The 19965-nt window shown below is 36.5% G+C and overlaps 1 protein-coding gene across 1 annotated transcript in view; it reads left to right on the top strand.

Moving 5' to 3' along the window:
- si:dkey-157l19.2 overlaps positions 1-17863 on the top strand; it is a 44404-nt gene extending 26541 nt beyond the window's left edge. Inside the window, exons 3-7 of the mRNA XM_087279635.1 lie at positions 12375-12512; positions 12658-12701; positions 12814-12955; positions 13073-13183; positions 13276-17863. Coding sequence (XP_087135761.1) covers positions 12375-12512; positions 12658-12701; positions 12814-12955; positions 13073-13183; positions 13276-16868 — 4028 coding nt within the window. The 3' untranslated portion in view covers positions 16869-17863. The remainder of the gene's footprint in view (positions 1-12374; positions 12513-12657; positions 12702-12813; positions 12956-13072; positions 13184-13275) is intronic.
- Positions 17864-19965: the final 2102 nt, after the last annotated feature.

Here is a 19965-nt window from a genome sequence, read left to right as displayed (position 1 = left end):
GTATTAAATGGCAGAATAGCATGACATGGTAATCACAACAAGTGTTGACAGAAGTAGAAAGATCTGTCTAGTGATAATCTGCAATTTAGAGAACACAGAAGCAACTGCTAATTTCCATAACCAACACGTTTCACCAAAACACTTTATCATCTGAGGCCCACTTTGTCCCATCTGTGGCCCACTTCATATCGTATATCTAACAGGCAGTAAAGAAATCAGATCTTATACGTGACAATTTTGTAATGGAAAGACAGTTCACCGTAAGGCCTTGGGCTGCCTGGCTGAAAAATAAAAGTCTGTGTGCATAAAACCCATTTGAGTAATGAAAGATTGCAAACTGATGTATTATTATTGTCAAGCGCTGGCAAGGGCGATTAGTCAAGATTCAGCTGGAGCGTTTTAACATAAGAAAAAAAGGGCTTCCAAATTAACAAATGCACTGTTATGTCTTTGAAGGGAGTATCTAATCTCACAAAATACAAAACATCTTTCAGCCACTGTACATGCGAGGGTGGCTGGGGGCTCTTCCAGTTTAATAAAATTACAAGTCTAGCAAGCAAAGTTAGAAAGGCCACAAAGTTTGAAAAGTAAGTCGGTAATAATTGGTGATGGTGCTATATCTATAGAAGTAATGGCTGAAAGAGAGAAATACTGAACCCCAAAATGACTAAAAGAACTTGGCATGTCCAGAACAAATGGGTTAAAGTGCCTAAACCCGAATAACACCTATCACACTCCAGATCCATAATTGAGTCTACATTTTGACCAGTGGACTAGGTGAACCACTTTACACTGAATGAGGCAGTGATGTGTGCATATAGATGAGGAATGAACTCTGTCCAGAGCTGCTTCCCATGAATCTTTGTCTATTTTTAACATTAAGGTCTGCAGACCAGCTGGTGTGGAGACTGTCAACTGGAAAAGACTGTAAAATAGCAAAAACACTGATTCACTTAACCATTTTTTTTTTTTACCAAAAAAAGTGACTTGGTAAATTGGTCAAATGTCATAGGATATATTTTTTATGAAATCATCTTCTGGCTTTCTAATGAACATAACATTTCTCTCCCATCTACCATGCTCTCTGCAACTATTACAGTATTACAAGTGCAAAATGCAAAAATTTTATTTATTTTTCGATAATAATATAATGGCACTAAAATCTTTAAACTCTTTTTACCACAAACCTAAATAAAGCATGTTGATGATTCAATTAGGTTGTCACCTCACAAAAAATGTAACATCTAAAAGGAAACCCTCTACAAATGCTTACAAACCACAGAAAGTAAAATGCAAGGCAATTAAGATTAATATCACAATTGGGACTGAAGTTCTAGTTTTAATGCAAGATGGGAGATGAGACTCTGATTGGTTTATTCTCAAAACACACCTATAACTCATTAAGAAAATAAGCTCAACCCTTTTAGACCATGAGCCATGGCGCAAAGTGGATTTTTCTCTCCTTATATTCTGACACGGCCTGAATGCGTTTGACCCTTGCGCTTTGCACTTTGCGCATGGACCATCAAAATAGAGCCCGATATGTTTGACTCTAAACAATTCCTACAAACTTACAATTCACATGTTTTTTCCAGCTTTTCTTCTAAACTTGCAAGTTTTAACTTATTTTTAATTAATTTCCTTAGAAATGTAAAGTTATTGACACTTATAGTTTAGATCTCACAATTCTACTAAAAAGCAAAATAAATAAATAAATAAATAAAAAAGACTTAATCCACACTGTAAAAAGCATTTAGTTAACCTTATTTTTTAAAAAGTGAGTAAAATTAGCAGAATTATTAAATTAAGTCAACTTAACAGTTCCAAGTTGCAATGGGTTTAGTTGATCTTTAAAGTCATCTTGTTTTTTTAAGGCAATGGGCCTACTAACTTTAAGTAACTAATAATTTTTAAGTTAAACAGTGTGTTTAACTGGTTCTGTTTCTCTTAAATGTGAGAGATAAACTTCATTGCAAGGGAAAACAGTTGTGAAGTAGCAAATTGTGGCATATTTACTTTTCTAATAGTTTGAAATGATATGTTTCATTCTAAATAAATCCCTAATATTACAGAGAAAATACTGGCAGCCATCACCCATTTTTGTACCATAATTTACATGACAAACCCAGGAAAAACACATTTCAAACAACAAAAGTCAGTTCTAAACATAAAATGATGTTGGAGCAGAAATCAAGGTCTTATAGTGCAGTTTGTAAATGTAAAGAATTTGGGAAACATTTGTGAATCATGTTAATTTTTACAGTGGTGTTCATTTTTTTTTTTTTTATTATTTTACTTTTTTGCAAAAGGGGCTTTACACTGACACAAGCTTTCAGCAAATCTGTGCAAACATCCTCATTAAAGATACACTGATTAAAACTAGAGCACCAGACACCCAAAACTCCCTCTTTGGACTTTAATCCAAACAGCTATGTTTTCCATCACACCAGTTGAATCAGAAATAGATTCTTTGTCAGTTTTATTCAGACATTTTACTGAAATATAACACTCTGGATTTAAGCAGCAATTCCACCACAGCTGTAGTAAATATATTAGGTTACTGTTACATGGTCTAGGTGTGTCACACTTGGGCCCTTTCTGAAAATCATCCATAATCGAAACACTGCTTGTATGATAAAAAAAGCCTGTAATCAGTCAAGTCACATATCAAAGAGTTTAGTATTAGCTTTAGATGAGGGAGGGTTGCCTCGGTTAACCTTTACCTGCATCATGAATGGATTCTGCCTCAGGGACAAACAGTTTTCCAAGGGAGATTAAGTTTTTCATACATCTCACGTCGTCGGCAGCAGCGTGTTTTCATTTCATTGCTCGTATTAACAGGTTACAGAGTCTTCGTTGCATGTTTAAGCAGTGAGATGCTGAAGCGCAGATCTCAACTTTCTAAACACTTGTGCATTAAACAAAAAGCTGACGCATTCAACATATTCAGTGGCACTTTTCACGTCTTTTGCAGTATTTTGAAGTCCTTTGTGAAGCAACACAAAATACGTAGTGAATTAATCACTGATTGTTTGATAATAGATGTTTGCGAGAAATTGTGCAAGTTAGTACAGGTCAGAGACTACACAAACAACCCTTTCCGTTGGGTAAGTCTGACTGAATGCTGACTGTTAGAGCGGTTTTTGTTCACACTTTTGAGTTTGAGTTGCGTGTATTGTATCATTTGGATGCAAATTTTGTAAACCTCTTTCTTTTGCAAATTAGATTTCAAGTTGCTCTCGATCTCCGACTCCTGCTTACCATCTGATCCTTTTGAACTTTTTATCTAAGAAAATAGTCATTGTGGTCAAACAAAGTCATGGTGACAGACAGTTTAGTCTGTTAATGATGAACAGAAATTGTTGCCAGAACAGATTTTTTTAATCACACTGAAAAAAATTATATAATCAATTAGTCCTGACAGCATATGCTTTTAGATCATTGTAACTTATTAAACTAAGTTAATCATGTTCTAACCTAATTTGATAAGTTACCAATCTGTTTTAGGTCAGTTTAACAAAATATAAGTTCAATGGACTCTAGATTAATTTGATTCAGCTTAATTTAGGGCAACCAGGATTTTTTTTTACAGTGCAGGAATCACATTTAGGAAGTAAAAAACGTTTGTAATATGATGTATATTCTACATTTTAGTTTATAAATTGCTGGGTTTTTATGAATTAGATTGGGTTTATGAAGATTATTTTCTGAATTATTGATATTTTATTTAAAAAAAATACAATACATGCAATCATGATTATTTTGGACACTCTTTAGCATTTTTTTCATAATAAAATTATATCCATAGTATTTATATGCTGTAAAATTAACTGTCAGTTAACAATTTTACACAAACAGTAAAAGTCATCAATGAATGACTGTTAATGTGCACTTTTTTATATTCTTTTATTGACCTTTAAATTCTCCTCCGACAACTTTTAATGTTGCTCTTGAATTCAACAACATAACTTTTAAATCGTTTTTTGTAGTCTGAAACTATACAGTTGAAGTCAGAATTATTAGCCCCTCTAAATTATTAGCTCCGCTGTTTATTTTTTCTCCAATTTCTGTTTATTGGAGAGATTTATTTTTTTCAACACATTTCTAAACATAATAGTTTAATACCTCATTTCTAATAACTGATTTATTTTATCTTTGCCATGATGACAGTAAATAATATTTTACTAGATAATATTATTCAAGACACTTCTTTACAGCTTAAAGTGACATTTAAAGGCTTAACTAGGTTAATTAGGTTAACTAGGCAGGTTAGGGTAATTAGGCAAGTTATTGTATAACGATGGTTTGTTCTGTACACTATCGAAAAAAAAATCTAGCCTAAAGGGGCGAATAATTTCGAAGAAAAAATATTATCAGACATACTGTGAAAATATCCTTGCTCTGTTAAAGATAATTTGGAAAATATTTTTAAAAAAATTCAAAAGATGTCAATAAAAGTCACTTTGTTAAACTTTTCATCATCAGAAGTCATTAGAGCAGAGGTTAAGGTCCAATAATGCAGCACACATGTGTAAATAAAAGGAAAACATTAATGAATCCCAAGCAGGAAACTTTGGATTAACAGATATTTTTCACATTGTAAAAAATCCCAGAATTTCACAAGTTACTGTAATTTTCCACAATAAATTACTTTAGTATCACTTTACAGGAATTAACTTTTGTGTTCAGAGTTTTATTGTGAAATTAAGGCTGGCTGGCATCCTGATTACAGCAAATTACTGTAAAAAGGGTTTATGTTTTGCACGTTGGAACTTCAACACTCTTTATTTTATTCAACAGAAATTGATACATGTGAGTTTTTATGCTAGTACAGTCACTTTTTTGATATTTAGAAATATTTACAGAATTATTGTTATGAATTACAGTAATTTACTGTGAATTAACATACAGTACCTTACTGTAAATGTAATGCAATTATTAGCCAGTAATTTACTGTAAATGAAAGGGAAAATATTTGTATAGATAATATATTTTATGTTTCATATTTGTAGATAGATAGATAGATAGATAGATAGATAGATTGATTGATTGATTGATTGATTTGATTGATTGATAGATAATACCAGCTGTTCCTTCTGATGTAAGAATCTGGTTTAAATCGCTGACATCTAGTCATGTAAAGCAATGCATGTATTCTGTCATAATATATTAAGTAAGTGCTGCCCCCCTCTGTTAGAGCTCCACACAGCAGTCAGTGATATTCAGGGCAGGTCTGTGCTGATCTCCTGCCAGAAAACACACATCGCCTGTGGGATCCAGCAGTCACTGAGAACGACAACGTGTGTGTTTACATTGCTAATCACTCTCTTTCCATCCAGCACATTTTGTTCCTCTTCTTGCCTCTTCACCTTTGACTTTACTTCACTGCTGTAAAAAGCTTTATTAAATGTATACTCTGAAGGACAGCAGCAACAGAAGTCGCTCACTCAGACAAACTCAATGTTTCTTTCACACGGCTGAGATAAGATGAGCTTTTTCTGTTGTTTTGTTTGTGAGTCACAGGCTTTGCTATTGATAGAGAGTGATCATAACCATAATAAACATGCGGTTTTAAGTTCAAGCTGTTCATGGAGTTTTATCCTGTTCGAATCTCATTGCAGCTGTTCTGACATCTGCCCTCAACACGTCCAGACATGTCGGAGTCTCTTATTCTGCACTGATTTCATTTGGCTTTCTCAGAAGGTTATCAGCGTCTCTGAACATCTGAGAATGCATTGAAAGATGATTTAAAATCATGGTGCAGATTGTAGAACTTGTAGATATCAACATCTCCATGTATACACACACACACACACACACACACTAAGAGTATTTGCCATTCAGTTACAGCTTAGATATTCAATTCATGTTGCTAATGTAAGGTATAAAGTTCATGAATGCAAAATATGAGACTGCAGATTTATTAGAGTTCACCCAAACCTGAAAATCTGCTATTAATTGCATGCCCGGCTCATTTACAATACATGTCTCCGCTTACATTTTTGCGGAATGTAAAATACGTTGCACCCGGTACGTTTCATTGCACCTTTCCGATGACAAATCCACTAGAGGGCACTTTATAATTGCAAAGATGAAATGCGTTACTCGGGGTACATTTAGTTATGTTTTAGAAACACATCCTTCTTGTGCATGTCCAAGAGAAGGCAGGGCTTGTTGTGCAGGACACCTAGTGAATGACCGATCTAAATCCTACCTTAATGCCCCATTCACACAGGGCGTCAGCGTCAACACTTCCCATTCACTTTGAATGGGTGACGTCAGGCATTACGGAAATGCATTGTGGATCTGTCTGCACCACTTCAGTTGGGAGTTTCGCAACTTTTCAAGGCCCAACGGAAGCACCGGCCAATCAGATTGCTATATGCAAATACACCTGCTCAGGCAGTAGCCGATTGCTGACTAATTCCATTGGCTGATGCTGCTATGATGATCGCGTCAGCCCGAACTTCACACATGCGCTCTGTCAAGTGTTGACGTTGAAGCCCCGTGTGAATCGGGTATAACCCCAACCAATAGTGTTTTCAAAAGCAAACGTAAGAGAAAAGTCCACTGCAACCACTTAGTTTTATCTTGATTCTACATTGCTAATATCTTTTTGTGGAATCATTCTTCACCAGACTCAAACCTGAGTGATCTGCATCACTAGTACAACACCGCTACAAAGTAAGCAAGTGAGCAAACGCACTATGCCAGAAAAGTTGTCCATATTGAAATAGACAGGTCCGGCAAACATATTCGATTACAAAATGTAGACATCATGAAGTTGTTTAGTTGTATTTATTTGGTATTAAGCAAAGATCTGCATGAAGATAAACCTTTATTCATTGATTAATATGTCCCTGTAAAAATCATTAGTGTGAGAAAGAACAAAAGGTTCCATAATAACCCATAGTGTTCATTTTACCTAATTATTGCAGTCAGATTAGTTTTTTGGCGCTGTGCCATAATACTCAGTGTATGTTTGACCAAAAAAAAAAAAAACATTGGCTGGCTAGATTGACTGGGTACTTTTTACTTAGCTCGCCTGACACAGTAATGTCACATCTCAACTGTAAAGCTTTTCTATACAGACAGTGATAATACAGATGAGAATTCTTTAACAGAAATCAGCTAAAGCTAATAAATCCCTGACATTTGAGTTTGAGCTTTACTGATCTTTAAACTCCCGCTAAAATGAGCTGGTTTTCTCTGTCCAATGGCCGTGCGCGTTTCATTTACAAGCAAAAGAGGATTAAACTTGGCTTGAAGTAAAAGTTGATTGGTTGCTTCCACCTGTGTCCAATGGCATTTTTTTAACTCGATTTATTTTCAACTCGAGAAATGCCTGTAGCAAAAGGAAAAGCAATTGGCAAACAGAGAGAGAAAAGCATTTGCCAATTGCATTTAAAATGCACTACTTAAATGGCTTTTTAAAAAGATATTTTAAATGGTCTATAAATGTATGTTTTTGTTGTTTGATTAATCAGTGTTTTAAAACATGATTTAAAAATCATTTAGAAAATTGTCTATTCATACATTTAAAACTTATTTATAAAGGCATTGATGTATTTTTTTTACCCACTGATTTACACACATTTTAACGATTCAATTATTAAATTTAATAATTTGTTTCTTCGTTTGATTTCTTCTGTCTCTCCTGATTCTCCATGATGTTAAAGTACATTTTGCAGTTTAACAGTTAATATTGGCTGAGGGTTGTATTTCCAGTGAGCCTTTGTTGGTCAATTTACTCCTTGCGGTATTCAAAACTAACTGTGTTCTTTCAGTGGAAGATTAATGAACATTTGTAGTTGAATTTTGGTACTTGGTGATTCATATAATGAAACTCAATGGTCACCACCACTTTGAGAGTCAAAAAAACCCATATACCTTGAAAACAAAACTAATACCTGCGACTGCTAATGTTTGGAAAGAGAAGAAATGGTTTTGCCCAACTGAGCTTGGCTTCTTTCAAGGTTTTGTTTTTCTTTACTTTTGTCTATTGGTGAAGTTTGTTCCTTGCCACTGGCTTGCTTGGTTTGGGGATTTGTGGAGCTGCAGATAGATGGATTTACCCTTTAGTGTTTGGACTTTCAGCAGTGAAAATTAAATCACACTGAACTTAAGCGCTATAGAAATAAAGTTGAATTGCATTGAAAATTTTTAGATGTTCAATATTAATGTTTAGCTTCTTCATAAGAACAAATAGTTCATTTTATTTTCCCTATAGCCATGGGCCTTCATGAATTACCAAGGACCAAAGTTAGAAATGTTTATTGCTATAGTCAAGAAAACATCACCGTTTTTTATGCCCTCAGGGTCAGTAAAACATATTTTTGTGGGTGAACTGTCACTTTAATAATTCGTAGATGTGCAAATGTGTAAGAATAGTTATTGTTTTGTCATTTGAGCTGCTTTTGGATTTAGAATGGAGAGGGACATGATTCCTCTTGTAAATATTGAACACTGGTGTCATTAATCAAGTTACTGTTGCTGCCATTTTATAAAAGCAATAAGATATGAGATGACGTTATAGGTATTTGCATCATGCACAAGAATGTCGTCTCTCTCTTTCTCTCGGCTGTAACATACAGTTCCTCAGGACTGAAAAGATGATCCTCTGTGGTTGTTTAGCTATTTGAAATAGCTAGAACAGTTTATCTGTGGTTTGGCTGTCTGCAACTAACATGCATATATCAGTATTGGGACAAAGAAAAAGTACTTCACAGAGCTCTAAAATATATATCTTTCATTCCTTTATCTATTACTCTTTCTCTTTTCTTGTTGTTGATTTTAATGTTTCTTAAAATTCACCCCCAAACATTCTACCATTTACACACACTCCACTACTCCTAAACTGACTTTCTTTCTTTTTAACACAATAGAAGATATTTAGTTAAATTCTGCCAACTTGCTATCACTTTTTGAGTTTTTTTTTCTGCATACAGTGAACATTATTTCCAACATTCTTCAAAATATCTTTTTTTGTGTTCAACTGAAGAAAAAAAACGTAAAGGTTTGTAATCATTTGAGGGTGTGTAAATAATGACAGATTTATATGATAAATAATAATAAATACATTTTAGTAAACTGTCCTTTTTAAATTCAGTCACTTATTACAGTTCAATTTAGATAACGCATGATTATAGTTCACACTGGTTTCCCATCATTAATGAAATAGGACGATGAAGCCAATCACATGTGATACATATGAGTGGGCGGGGCTATTTGAGCAGCATGACTTGTTTGACCTGGTTTGGAGGCTAACATTTGACATGAAACTAATTTTTAGCATCCTCACTGCTGACCACATTGGGATCAACAAGAAATGAATTAAGTAATTTAAATGCAGTATTAAAGCAGAATAATATATAAGACCAGAGTTTTAGACCAGGATTTCAAATAATTGATCATTGTTGCTTTACTGTGTTGATGAAACTGTAAAATTGCTCTTGTTCTTCTGGTTGAACAACAAGTTGTTTCCCTTAAGCAAACCTGTGACCTCATGTTTCCTTTGTTCTCGTACTCCAGCTAGTGGTGAGAAAGTGTTTTGGCTTCTACTCAACCTTTTTTTCCCTTCGTTTCACAGAAGGAAGTTTTAGGAAGAATGTTAGAGCAAAAATAGACACAGCACCAAAAATCTAATAAACATAGTGCATATGACTGAGGGAATTGCTTTCAGACTTGTTACATAGTTCATATTCATTTATTCAAAGAACACTGAAACATCAGATTATTTTCTGTGTATTAGCTTGAAATCAGGACACATGGCTAAAGGGATGGTTCACCCAAAACTGAACTGATGTACTTAATTTATTCTCAGTAAAGTAGTTCCACACATTTATGAGTTTTTTCATTGTGATAATGCATAAGACAGTGTTCGAACTATACCGTGGCCTTTGGGGAAGCCCACTTTATTTTCTAAGGGGGTGTTGCTTAGATTTTGAGAGTCCCTTGCCACAATGATTTAGGGTATAAAACATACAGGATCCCTGTCCTTAAACAGCAATGTATAAACACAAAAATCTATAAATAAAAAACAAATATTTATATAATTATAACTAATATTACAAAGTAGGCTGACTGAACAAAACACCACTATAGTTTTGGTTTACTTTCTTGCTAAAAAGTGCTTGTTTTCTCATCAATAACTTTCTTGACCCTTGAAAATATCTTTTGAGGGATTTATTTTTACATGCACAGACAGCAGCCTAAACAACAGAACAGCGCTGTCTTATTTTACCTGCAATTATTCTGTGAGAGGAATACATTCATTTAAATAAAATCAACAAACACGAATATGTTTCTACTTAACAAGTGAAACGCTTAATAACCTCATCATTTTTGTTATTGCTCTATAAGTTCAAGATGATGGCACCAAGGACAGCAAATGCTTTTTTTATTTTACATAGGCCTATAGAATGTCATGGGATCCCGAAACGCCAAAATGAATGAAAGAAACGCCATTGAAAGAGGTTTCATTTTGTTAAGTTTACCTGCTTTCAGCTTAATTGTACAACATGTTTACAGCAATGTCACAGTGTTTAAAAAATATCATTGTATTGGCCTACTGTATAATAACAAATAAAATAAAAGGCAACATCACATCATTGGTTTCAGAAAATGAACAAGCAGTGTCTCAACGTCCATATGAAAGCATCTGGCTGTCAGTTTTTGACATGCTCCTCTGCGCCGCCACACCTTGATGGCAAGAATAGCATGCTATCTATTTTTAAGCGAGGTGTAAATCGCCGTCATGCATAAATGAATGATAATTTTGTTGTTTTACACCTAATAATCCATGATCACATTACACGATACTGAAACCGCACTTCAAAATTACACATTGTCAATATTTTTTTTGAGACCCCCAAAATTTCACAAATCATGTTTTCATCAGAGCCCATGCCTTATTTAGAGGAGCCGAGCTCCCCTGTAGTTTACACCCTGACAGAAGGAGATATTTTGAAGAAAGCTGCAAACATCCATACGAAAAATAAACAATATGAAAGTCAATGGTTACCGGTTTTCAACCAACAGGTTTGAAATGAGTAAAAGTTAACTGAATAAATAATGACTGAATTTTTAGTTTTGGTGAACTATCTCGTTAATTTAGGCTATAATTAGCATGTAGGCTAACTGAGTGTTTGGCTATAACGATGTTAGAAGGCTGTCATTGATTAAGTGATATAATAGGAATTGGCACTAAACCACAAGAGAACTAAAAGTCAGACAGATATAAATCAATATATTGTTTGCTGTTCAATGTGTTCTTTCAGCATCAATTTTTAATGTAAACATTAGAAAATTGTCACATTAAATATGAAATGTCAAGTAGAGCTTGCTGTTGACTAGGCACCGTATTTTCCAGAGCATGAGATTTTGTGGTTTAATTGTGAAGCTTAATAATTTTTTTTAAGCATTCAGGCAATAACATTTGAAACAATAACATTTGTTGCTTAAACAAAGATTACTTGTAAGTTGTTATTCAATTTCTGTACTTCAACATTAAGATACCACACAAAACAGAAATCACTGTTTATTTTATTTTTCGTCTAGCATATATTGTATACTTTTGATATAGTCAGCATTGCATTTTGTGTGTGGTTTTTGAAACCTTATTTAAAATATCAAATACACTAGAACACAAAATATCATTGACAAACAAGGAAGAAAATCGCCTTTGTTACTTTTTTAGTGAGAAGAATATAACCCCACCTAAACCTTCATTGTGCATGTGTGATCTGGTTTTATATTTGAAATTATAGAGATTTAAATATTTAATGAAAGGATCTATCCAAAACATTTTATGAGTGATGACAACCTGTGATCACATATTTTGAAAAAATGAAGACTCTCCGCTTTGACTGATTTTAGAAAGAAATCTCTGCAAACAGGTTTAAATGTGATTACCAATATTGTTTGGTGACAAATGGTTTCATATTTATGTAGAAGACCCCTATAAATGTGTCTATTGCCATTGTCTAATTGTAAATGTATACAATACTGTAAAGTTTATTTTAATTTAATTAAATTTTTATTATACAATTTTTCTATTATGTAGTACTATATTTTATCTATTTCTGTGTTAATTTTATTAGACTTTAACGTGTTTGTTAATTTATTTCAGCAGCAAGGATCATTACAGGAGAAAAACAAAACCTTGACTGTACAAAATGTTTTGTTAAAGCTTGGGGAAAAAATTTAAAATAAAATAAAAATATATATATATATAACAGACAGATTGCATGACAGAATTTATCTATTAGTTATTAAATTGTATTTATATTAAATATTATGTATTATTATATCATACATTATTAACATATTGTTTCATAATAAATGTACTTCTTTTTGTTTTTCTCTCTCTCCAGGCCTTAAAGAGGAGGTTGTAGGCACCGTTTCTCTTCAGCAGTTCCAAGAAAACGTGTTTGTGGAGGGTGATCGACCTAAATATGTGTTGGACCTCCACACAGAAGCCCAGCAGGGCCTGAAACTGCAACAGCAAGAGGGTAGGAAGACTTTAAAATCAGTCTGCTTTTGTAAAAACACTTACTTTTACTCAGAACCACATGTGTGCATGTTTTTGTCATACATAAGTTCATTTTAATATAAATTAGAAAGTAATGTTTTGTTTCATTAATTTGTTTGTTCCAGATGACAGGAATGGGACGGACTTCCCTGATGACCAAAGCATGATTGTAAGTATTAGTCTATGCATCATACAACACTCTGTTTCTATTTTGAATGTTTTTAACTGCTTTTATAACAACTAATTATAAATTTGATGGTTAACCGTGCTATTTGCTTTAGTCAACAGTAACTGCTCAGACTGAAGACAGCATGGCCTTCAGTGAGCTGAGAGGCTTTGAGTCTGAGAGCACAGCAGCCGATTCTGTTTCAATGCGCTCCTCCATTTCTTCACGATCAACACGCTCAGGACTAAAACGGCAAGGTGACGAAAAACACATTCTTACTAATATCCATTTTTTCCATAAAAAGCAGAAAGTGCTTAAAGAATTTATTTCAAATATACAATGCCAAAGAAAAAATTCTCATTTCCTTTCTCCAGCCTCAACATTCAGGCCTCTGAAACCAGATAAGTCTGCAGAGAAGCCCAGGACTCGTAGGAAGCCTGTGAGAAATGTAGTTGGAATTCCTCGACACGTCCAGAAAGAACTGGGTATATTTTTACACTTCTACAGTGTGTTGCATGTCTTCAAGATAAACTAATTATGCTTAATATTTTTATTTTTTTTGCTTTTGTCTCTGAAGGGCTGGACAGGGCAGCATGGATCACCACCAATGCTCTTGATTACCAACTGTCCAATGGAGATGTGATCATACCCGCCATAATAACTGCTGTGGATGGTGTTTCTAGCAGCTCTGAACAAGAAAGCTTACAAGACTATCCACAGAGAGGACAGAACCTGCACATACTTTTGGAAAACAACACAGAGGTCCCCATGCTGGCAAAGCACAAAGATATCCTCCAAAGGTCCATGAACCAATTTGTAGATCCAGGCACTTTAGGTGTTCCAGAGAACCAAACTGGTGCAGTGATGTCCATCTCGCCTCAGGCCACATATTTGTCTAAAATCATTCCGAATGCTGTACTTCCACCATCTGTGGATGTTGTAGAACTCAGTCGCAGCCGAAGTCGGAGCAGTGTCCGAACTGTCAGCAAGAGCAGCCTGGTGTCAGCCAGCCCAGCGTCCACCCGGGCATCCTCTAGAGTCTCTTCACATCGCTCCACTACTCGTACAGACTATTCTGGCTGGAGCAACTCAGGATCATCAGAGACGCTAGTTTCCAATTCCTCTACCATCTCCAGCAGTAGCACTCCCCGTGTGGCCAGCAGAGGGAGTCAGTTTGAACACACAAATGTGGCTGCAAAGCTAAACAATCACAGTTCCCATGTTGCTTTTAAACCTAGTCAAGTGAATGGGGACTCTACAGAGGAGGAGGACATCAGAAAAGCTGCTACTTTTACTCGTAACCTATCTGTAATTAAACGTGGCAAGATGCCTCCGCCTCCTCCCAACAGGTCATATTCCTTACGCAATGGCAAACAGTCATGGAAGAAATCTGATGGTCCTTCTGACTTGGATGATGTTAGCATTCCTGATGTATCACCGTACCCTTGTATCATAACTTCATCTGAAACAAAGACTGAGTTAAGCCCTAAAAGTGGCTTATATTCTTCCAATGGAACTACCCTGTCAAAAGAGATCCAGGCAGTCACAGAAAAGAAAAATAAGGGTCAAACAAATGGTACGAGTAAGCTTGCTGAACTGAAGAAATCCCTTTTGTCTGCAAAAAGTCTTTATAATGGTAACAATTCCTCTCCAGCTGTAATGGCCCTCTTGTCTCTGCTAGAGATTCCCACCCATCCCAAAGTACTGGCTCCCCCAGCTCCTCCACCAGAGACCTGGGCACACAACCAGCGTTCTTTTGAATTGCTGTGTGGGCCTGGACCTATTAACTATGCACGGTGGGCCAAAAAGAGAGGTCTTAAAGTTGCAGATGAAACAGACCTAGCTTTAGGCAGTTGTGCCAGTGCATCAGAGCTGCAGCCAGTGATGCTAAAAGGCAAAGTTGAATCCTTAACTTCAGACTCTCGTGTCGCACCATCTCCATCACCTCTACTGGAGCATTGCCCTCCATTGCCAGTCATCAGCCAAGCCAATCCTCCACCACCCCCTCCAGACTTTGTTCCTTCAACTCCTACTCTAGCTGCCAAAGCTATAAAGGAATTGACCACTTGGATTCCTCCACCTCCCCTGTTTCCTCCTCCAGCACCTCCTGTACCTCCAGTAAGTACAGATGCTGCAGCCCCTTTCACTGTGCCAAATGATAAAGATTTCCCTCCACCACCCCCACCATTTTCGCCAAAGACTTTACAATCATTGCCTCAGTTACCACCAGGTATTCCACCTCCACCACCACAGGCAGTTCCACCTCCACCTCCACAGGCAGTTCCACCTCCACCACTACAGGCAGTTCCACCTCCACCACCACCACAGGCAGTTCCACCTCCACCACCACAGGCAGTTCCACCTCCACCACCACAGGCAGTTCCACCTCCACCAGCACAGGCAGCTCCACCTCCACTAACACTACCATCTGAACCACAGAAAATCCCATCTCCTCCAAAAGAATCCCGAACTTTGATACAGAATGTGTTAGTGACATCTTCTGTAACTTCTCAACAAATCAATGTTCCTCCACTTCTGCCTCAACCCAACGATGTAAGAGCTCAACTAGCCAATGTTCCTCCTCCACTACCTACTGATGTAAAGTGTCAAGTCAGCATTCCTCCTCCTCCCTCACTACCCACTGATGCAAGATTTCAACGGATCATTGCTCCTCCTCCTCCTCCACTATTTGCTGATTCAAAATCTGAAGAAGTCATTGTTCCTCCTCCACCTCCACTACCTGCTGATGCAAAATCTCAACAAATAATTGTACCTCCTCCTCCTCCACAACCCTCAGATGCAAAATCTCAACCAATCATTTTACCTCATCTTGCACAACCTGCTGATGCAAAATCTCAACAAGTCATAGTACCTGCTCCTCCTTCACTACCCGCTGATGAAAGAATTCAGCAAGTAAATATTTCTCCTGCTGCTCCTCCTCCTCTTCCACTATCTACTGATGTAAGAAAGAAGGACAAATTGGAGACCATGGAAGTCGAGAAACGTACAAGCAGTCCCTCTCCAGCCAAAGAGGAATCCTCCAGTCCCATGGTCACTCAGTCTCTCCTGCAGATGGTTCGTCTCAGGTCAGTAAAGTCCAATCAGACTCAGGCAGCAGATCTCGATAAACCATCTCAAGCCAAACCAAAATCTGGTGCCAATCAAGAAGCACCCCCAAAGCCAATTAGACGGTCTTTGATTCTAACATCACTGCCTCCTGATCTGGAATCTCTATCCAGCACAGAACCAAAAACTGAATCTCCATCCAACACTGTACATGCAAACATAACCACCGTAACAAACACTCAGCAAGGAGTAACTGAATCAGAGCCTCAATCAAACCACATTGACCAAACAAGAGTAGAGCCAACATGCTCATCACCTACTGAACCAAGTACCGCTTCAGCTCCTACTGAATCAGTGGCTACACATCCTATTGCAGAACCACACCTCAAACCTCAAACCCTCAAGGAACAAATCCAGCCTTCAGTACCTGTCACAGAATCCTTGCCAACCAAAACAGTGCCAAAGGACCAATTAGTTAGCAAGCCATTGACTCAACTTCAGCCTCAAGGACTCCCAAAAACCCAGCATAATTCAGATAAACAATCAAGCATCATTGAAATACCTTCAAAGATTAATGTTGAACAGCCAAAAATCCAAACACCAACAACTCTTGCCACTTCCACACCTCCGGTAGGATCTTCAGCAGCTAACCCCTCCATGCGTCTCCAGGATGCAATTCGTCTGAAGGCTGCCGCTATGTCTTCAAAAGACAACCAAGCCAAGCTATTTGGTCTGCGTTCCCCTCCAGCAGCCATTGTAACCAACTCCCCTGCATCTACAGCCAGCTTCATCTTCTCCAAGAGCACAAAGAAAGTTGTAATAGATACACCATCATCCTTGGAGGTTCAGGCTGATCTGAAAAAGACTCTAGTGTCAGAATTCACATCTGTCACTGAATCAGCCAAGTCTAATGACTTGCACAAGACTGCTAACAAGGTTCCTCCACCTATCGCTAAGAAACCCAATGGTAAGGTTGAGAGTGTTGTTCAGAATTCTGCAGAGGCCCAATCTGCAGCCAAGTCTGATAGTGTGCAAACAGAGACTGTACAAACTGCCGGACAGGAAGTACAGACAGAGAACTCTGAGAAACTGACAAAGGAATGAAAAACATGCATGAATGGTTTATTAACCTTTGAGTTTTATTGCAGATAACCCAGGTTTTATTTAGATCTTAGTCTCTCACTGCGATTTTTGAGATACCAAAAAAAGTCTTTATGTACAGATAGGCATATTGCACTTTTATACACTGGTTTAGTGTAAGTGAGTCACATTCATGGGAATGCATGTCACTGGCTTTCGGAAATGATAAATATTTTTATTTTATTTATGTCCTCAGTTGCAGACAGAAGCCATGCTACCTTTAGACTGTGGGAAATCTCCAATCCGGTAGCAGAGTATAAATTGTGGTAACATAGCAGGAAAGCAGCATGCCCAAGGAGTTTGTTGATTACACATCCACAGTTCTGTTGAATTTTACAGGCATTGGTGTGTGCTGGAAAATGAGAACAGCATGAAAGGTAAAGAAGGGACAGAATGTAAATTAGAAAATGAAAAGGTGGAGTCAGAGTTGGATTTGGAAACATGAACAACTGATTTGGGGGTGGGAGCAAGTGATTATTCCATTTTTACATTATATTTGCTATCATGTAAAACAGAATATATAATGACATTAAAACTCCCACCCATAGTGTCCATGGGAAGGTAGAGAAGAAAGGAATCTAAGCAAGTGAAAGTAAAACAAAGATGAAAGTCAGTATTGTGTGCAAGTAGGGCCAAGCAAGCATAAACCGCATAAATAAGAGGTGTATATCTGTGTAATCGTTACTATTTTTTTTTACAGAGAAGTTCATTAGTTTACACAGTTAATGTATATTGCAGGCTATAAACTGAACACATAAAGAATGAATGTTTTTTTTAATATATGAAATTTTTCTTATGCACTATGATTGATGTGTTCCTTTGATTTCAGCAATGTCTGTCTTCGGTTATAATCTCTCTAAGAAGAAATGCCTTATTTACATTTTATGTCAAAACAGATTCTCTAAAACTATTCTAAACTTCATTGTTTCATCTGATGAAAGTAAAATGTGTAAAACAAAGTTACTAAATGTGTCAGTGTGACTTTTCTGATGCGCTACATATTGTTTTCTTTTTTTTTTTCCAGATGCATAATCAGAGCATAAATGCATACAAAAAAGAAAGACCTTTTCTTTACAGCCATCTGAACATTAACCGCTATATCTGGGGGTGGTCATTTAAAATATTAAACTTGTATATGTAATATTTTCTTACCATTTTTCCACCACCGATTTACTCATATTAATATTTTTGGACTAAAAACAGAGGAACACAAAGGAGAAGGATGTTTTACATAGTTGATAGACACTTTTATCCAAAGTTATTTTAGTGAAGGTATGTAAGATGCACATTCATGCATTCCCGAATCCTGCATTGAGGCTGTGGACAGCACCATCTGTTTATATGATACTTAGGGTGCTTTCACACCTACACTTTTGTTTCGGAACGTATCTCGTTTGCCCAGTTAGTGCGGTTCATTTGGCATATGTGAACAGGGCAATCGCGATCTGTTCCGCGCCAAAGTAACTGCTCCGAGATCACTTGAATGAGGTGGTCTCGGCTCAATTGAAACAAATCCTGGAGCGGTTCGATTGCAGTGAGAAAGCGATCCGATCCGAGCGCGGTTATATCACAGTGTTTTATGGATATGTAATAGGCTTACGGCTAAATGAAGAGTGAATTATGAGTTGAGAGAATCACGAGTCTCCGGATGCCTGCAAACGAGTGATGATCTCCCGGTAATCTCGCGTCTCCCTCCCGGTCCTCAAATAGGCATCGTCGCGCACCCTTCTCACCCCTCCCCACCGCGTCTCTCCTCAGACACGTCGCGCGCGCACACCCTGTCAATCACCACCAAACCACCACCTCTCCTGACAGCTTAGCGGGACACTGCAAAATAAACCCTGACACCCTGACCAATGTTAGCTCTTTTGGTCTGATTAGAAACTTTGCAGTGTGAAAGCGAACCGCTCCAAGAGCAAAGAGCAACAATGTAACAATTGTAATCTCTGTTTCGGAACAACTGAATCGATTCACAGGTGTGAAAGCACCCTTAGTCTAAAATGTAGAAATGATATGTAACTGTGGCCTAAAGTTTCAGCCAGTTCATTTATTTATTTTTTTATCCAGTGCATATGTGGACCCCTGATATTAAATAACCACTTCACTGTTTCTTTCTTAGAATAATAAAAAATAGTTTTAAAATTAATTTTTCTTATTCTATTAAAGCCAAGCCATGCTACCTTTAGACTGTGGGAAATCTCCATTCTGGTAGTAGAGTATAAATTGTGGTAACATAGCAGGAAAGCATCATGCGCAAGGAGTTTGTTGATTACACATCCACAGCATTTTATTAATTTTTATAATAATTATTATATTTAAATTATTTAGCCTGACTTGTTTACTGTTTCAAAATATTTTAAATGTTTCTTAATATAAGATATATTGTTTTCAATAAGAGGGGAAAGTTGTTTTTTACTCAAAGCATATTTTAGAGCAGTGATCACAATACTGTTCTTTTGATCCAAGGTTATCATACTGTCAGAAGATTATACCGGGCCATGCCTAGACTAGATTAATACGGAGTTTTCTCATCCAAATAACATCAACATCCAAAAACACGATTTACAAATGAATGTAATGTGAACATTCTCGCACTATGGAAAATATTCAACCATTTTAATTTCATTATATATATATATATATATACACACACACACACACACACACACACAGTTGAAGCCCCCTAAATTTTTTTCTTCTTTTTAAAATATTTTCCAAATGATGTTTAACAGAGCAAGGAAGTATTCACAGTATGTCTCCCCTTAAGCTATATTTTTTCTCGACTGTACAGAACAAACCATTGTTATACAATAACTTGCCTAATTACCCTAACCTGTAGTTAACCTAATTAACCTAGTTAAGCCTTTAAATGTCACTTTAAGATGTGTAGAAGTGTCTTGAAAAAAATCTAGTCAAATATTATATACTGTCATCATGGCAAAGATAAAATAAATCAGTTATTAGAAATTAGTTATTAAAACTACTATGTTTAGAAATGTGTTGAAAAAAATCTCTCCATTAAACAGAAATTGGGGAAAAAAATAAACAAGCAGTCTAATAA

Source organism: Danio rerio, chromosome 13, assembly GCF_052040795.2.
Source record: "Danio rerio strain M-AB ecotype USA chromosome 13, GRCz13ab, whole genome shotgun sequence".
NCBI classification, from domain to species: Eukaryota; Metazoa; Chordata; class Actinopteri; order Cypriniformes; family Danionidae; genus Danio; species Danio rerio.
This window is presented reverse-complemented; position numbering and strand designations above follow the sequence as displayed.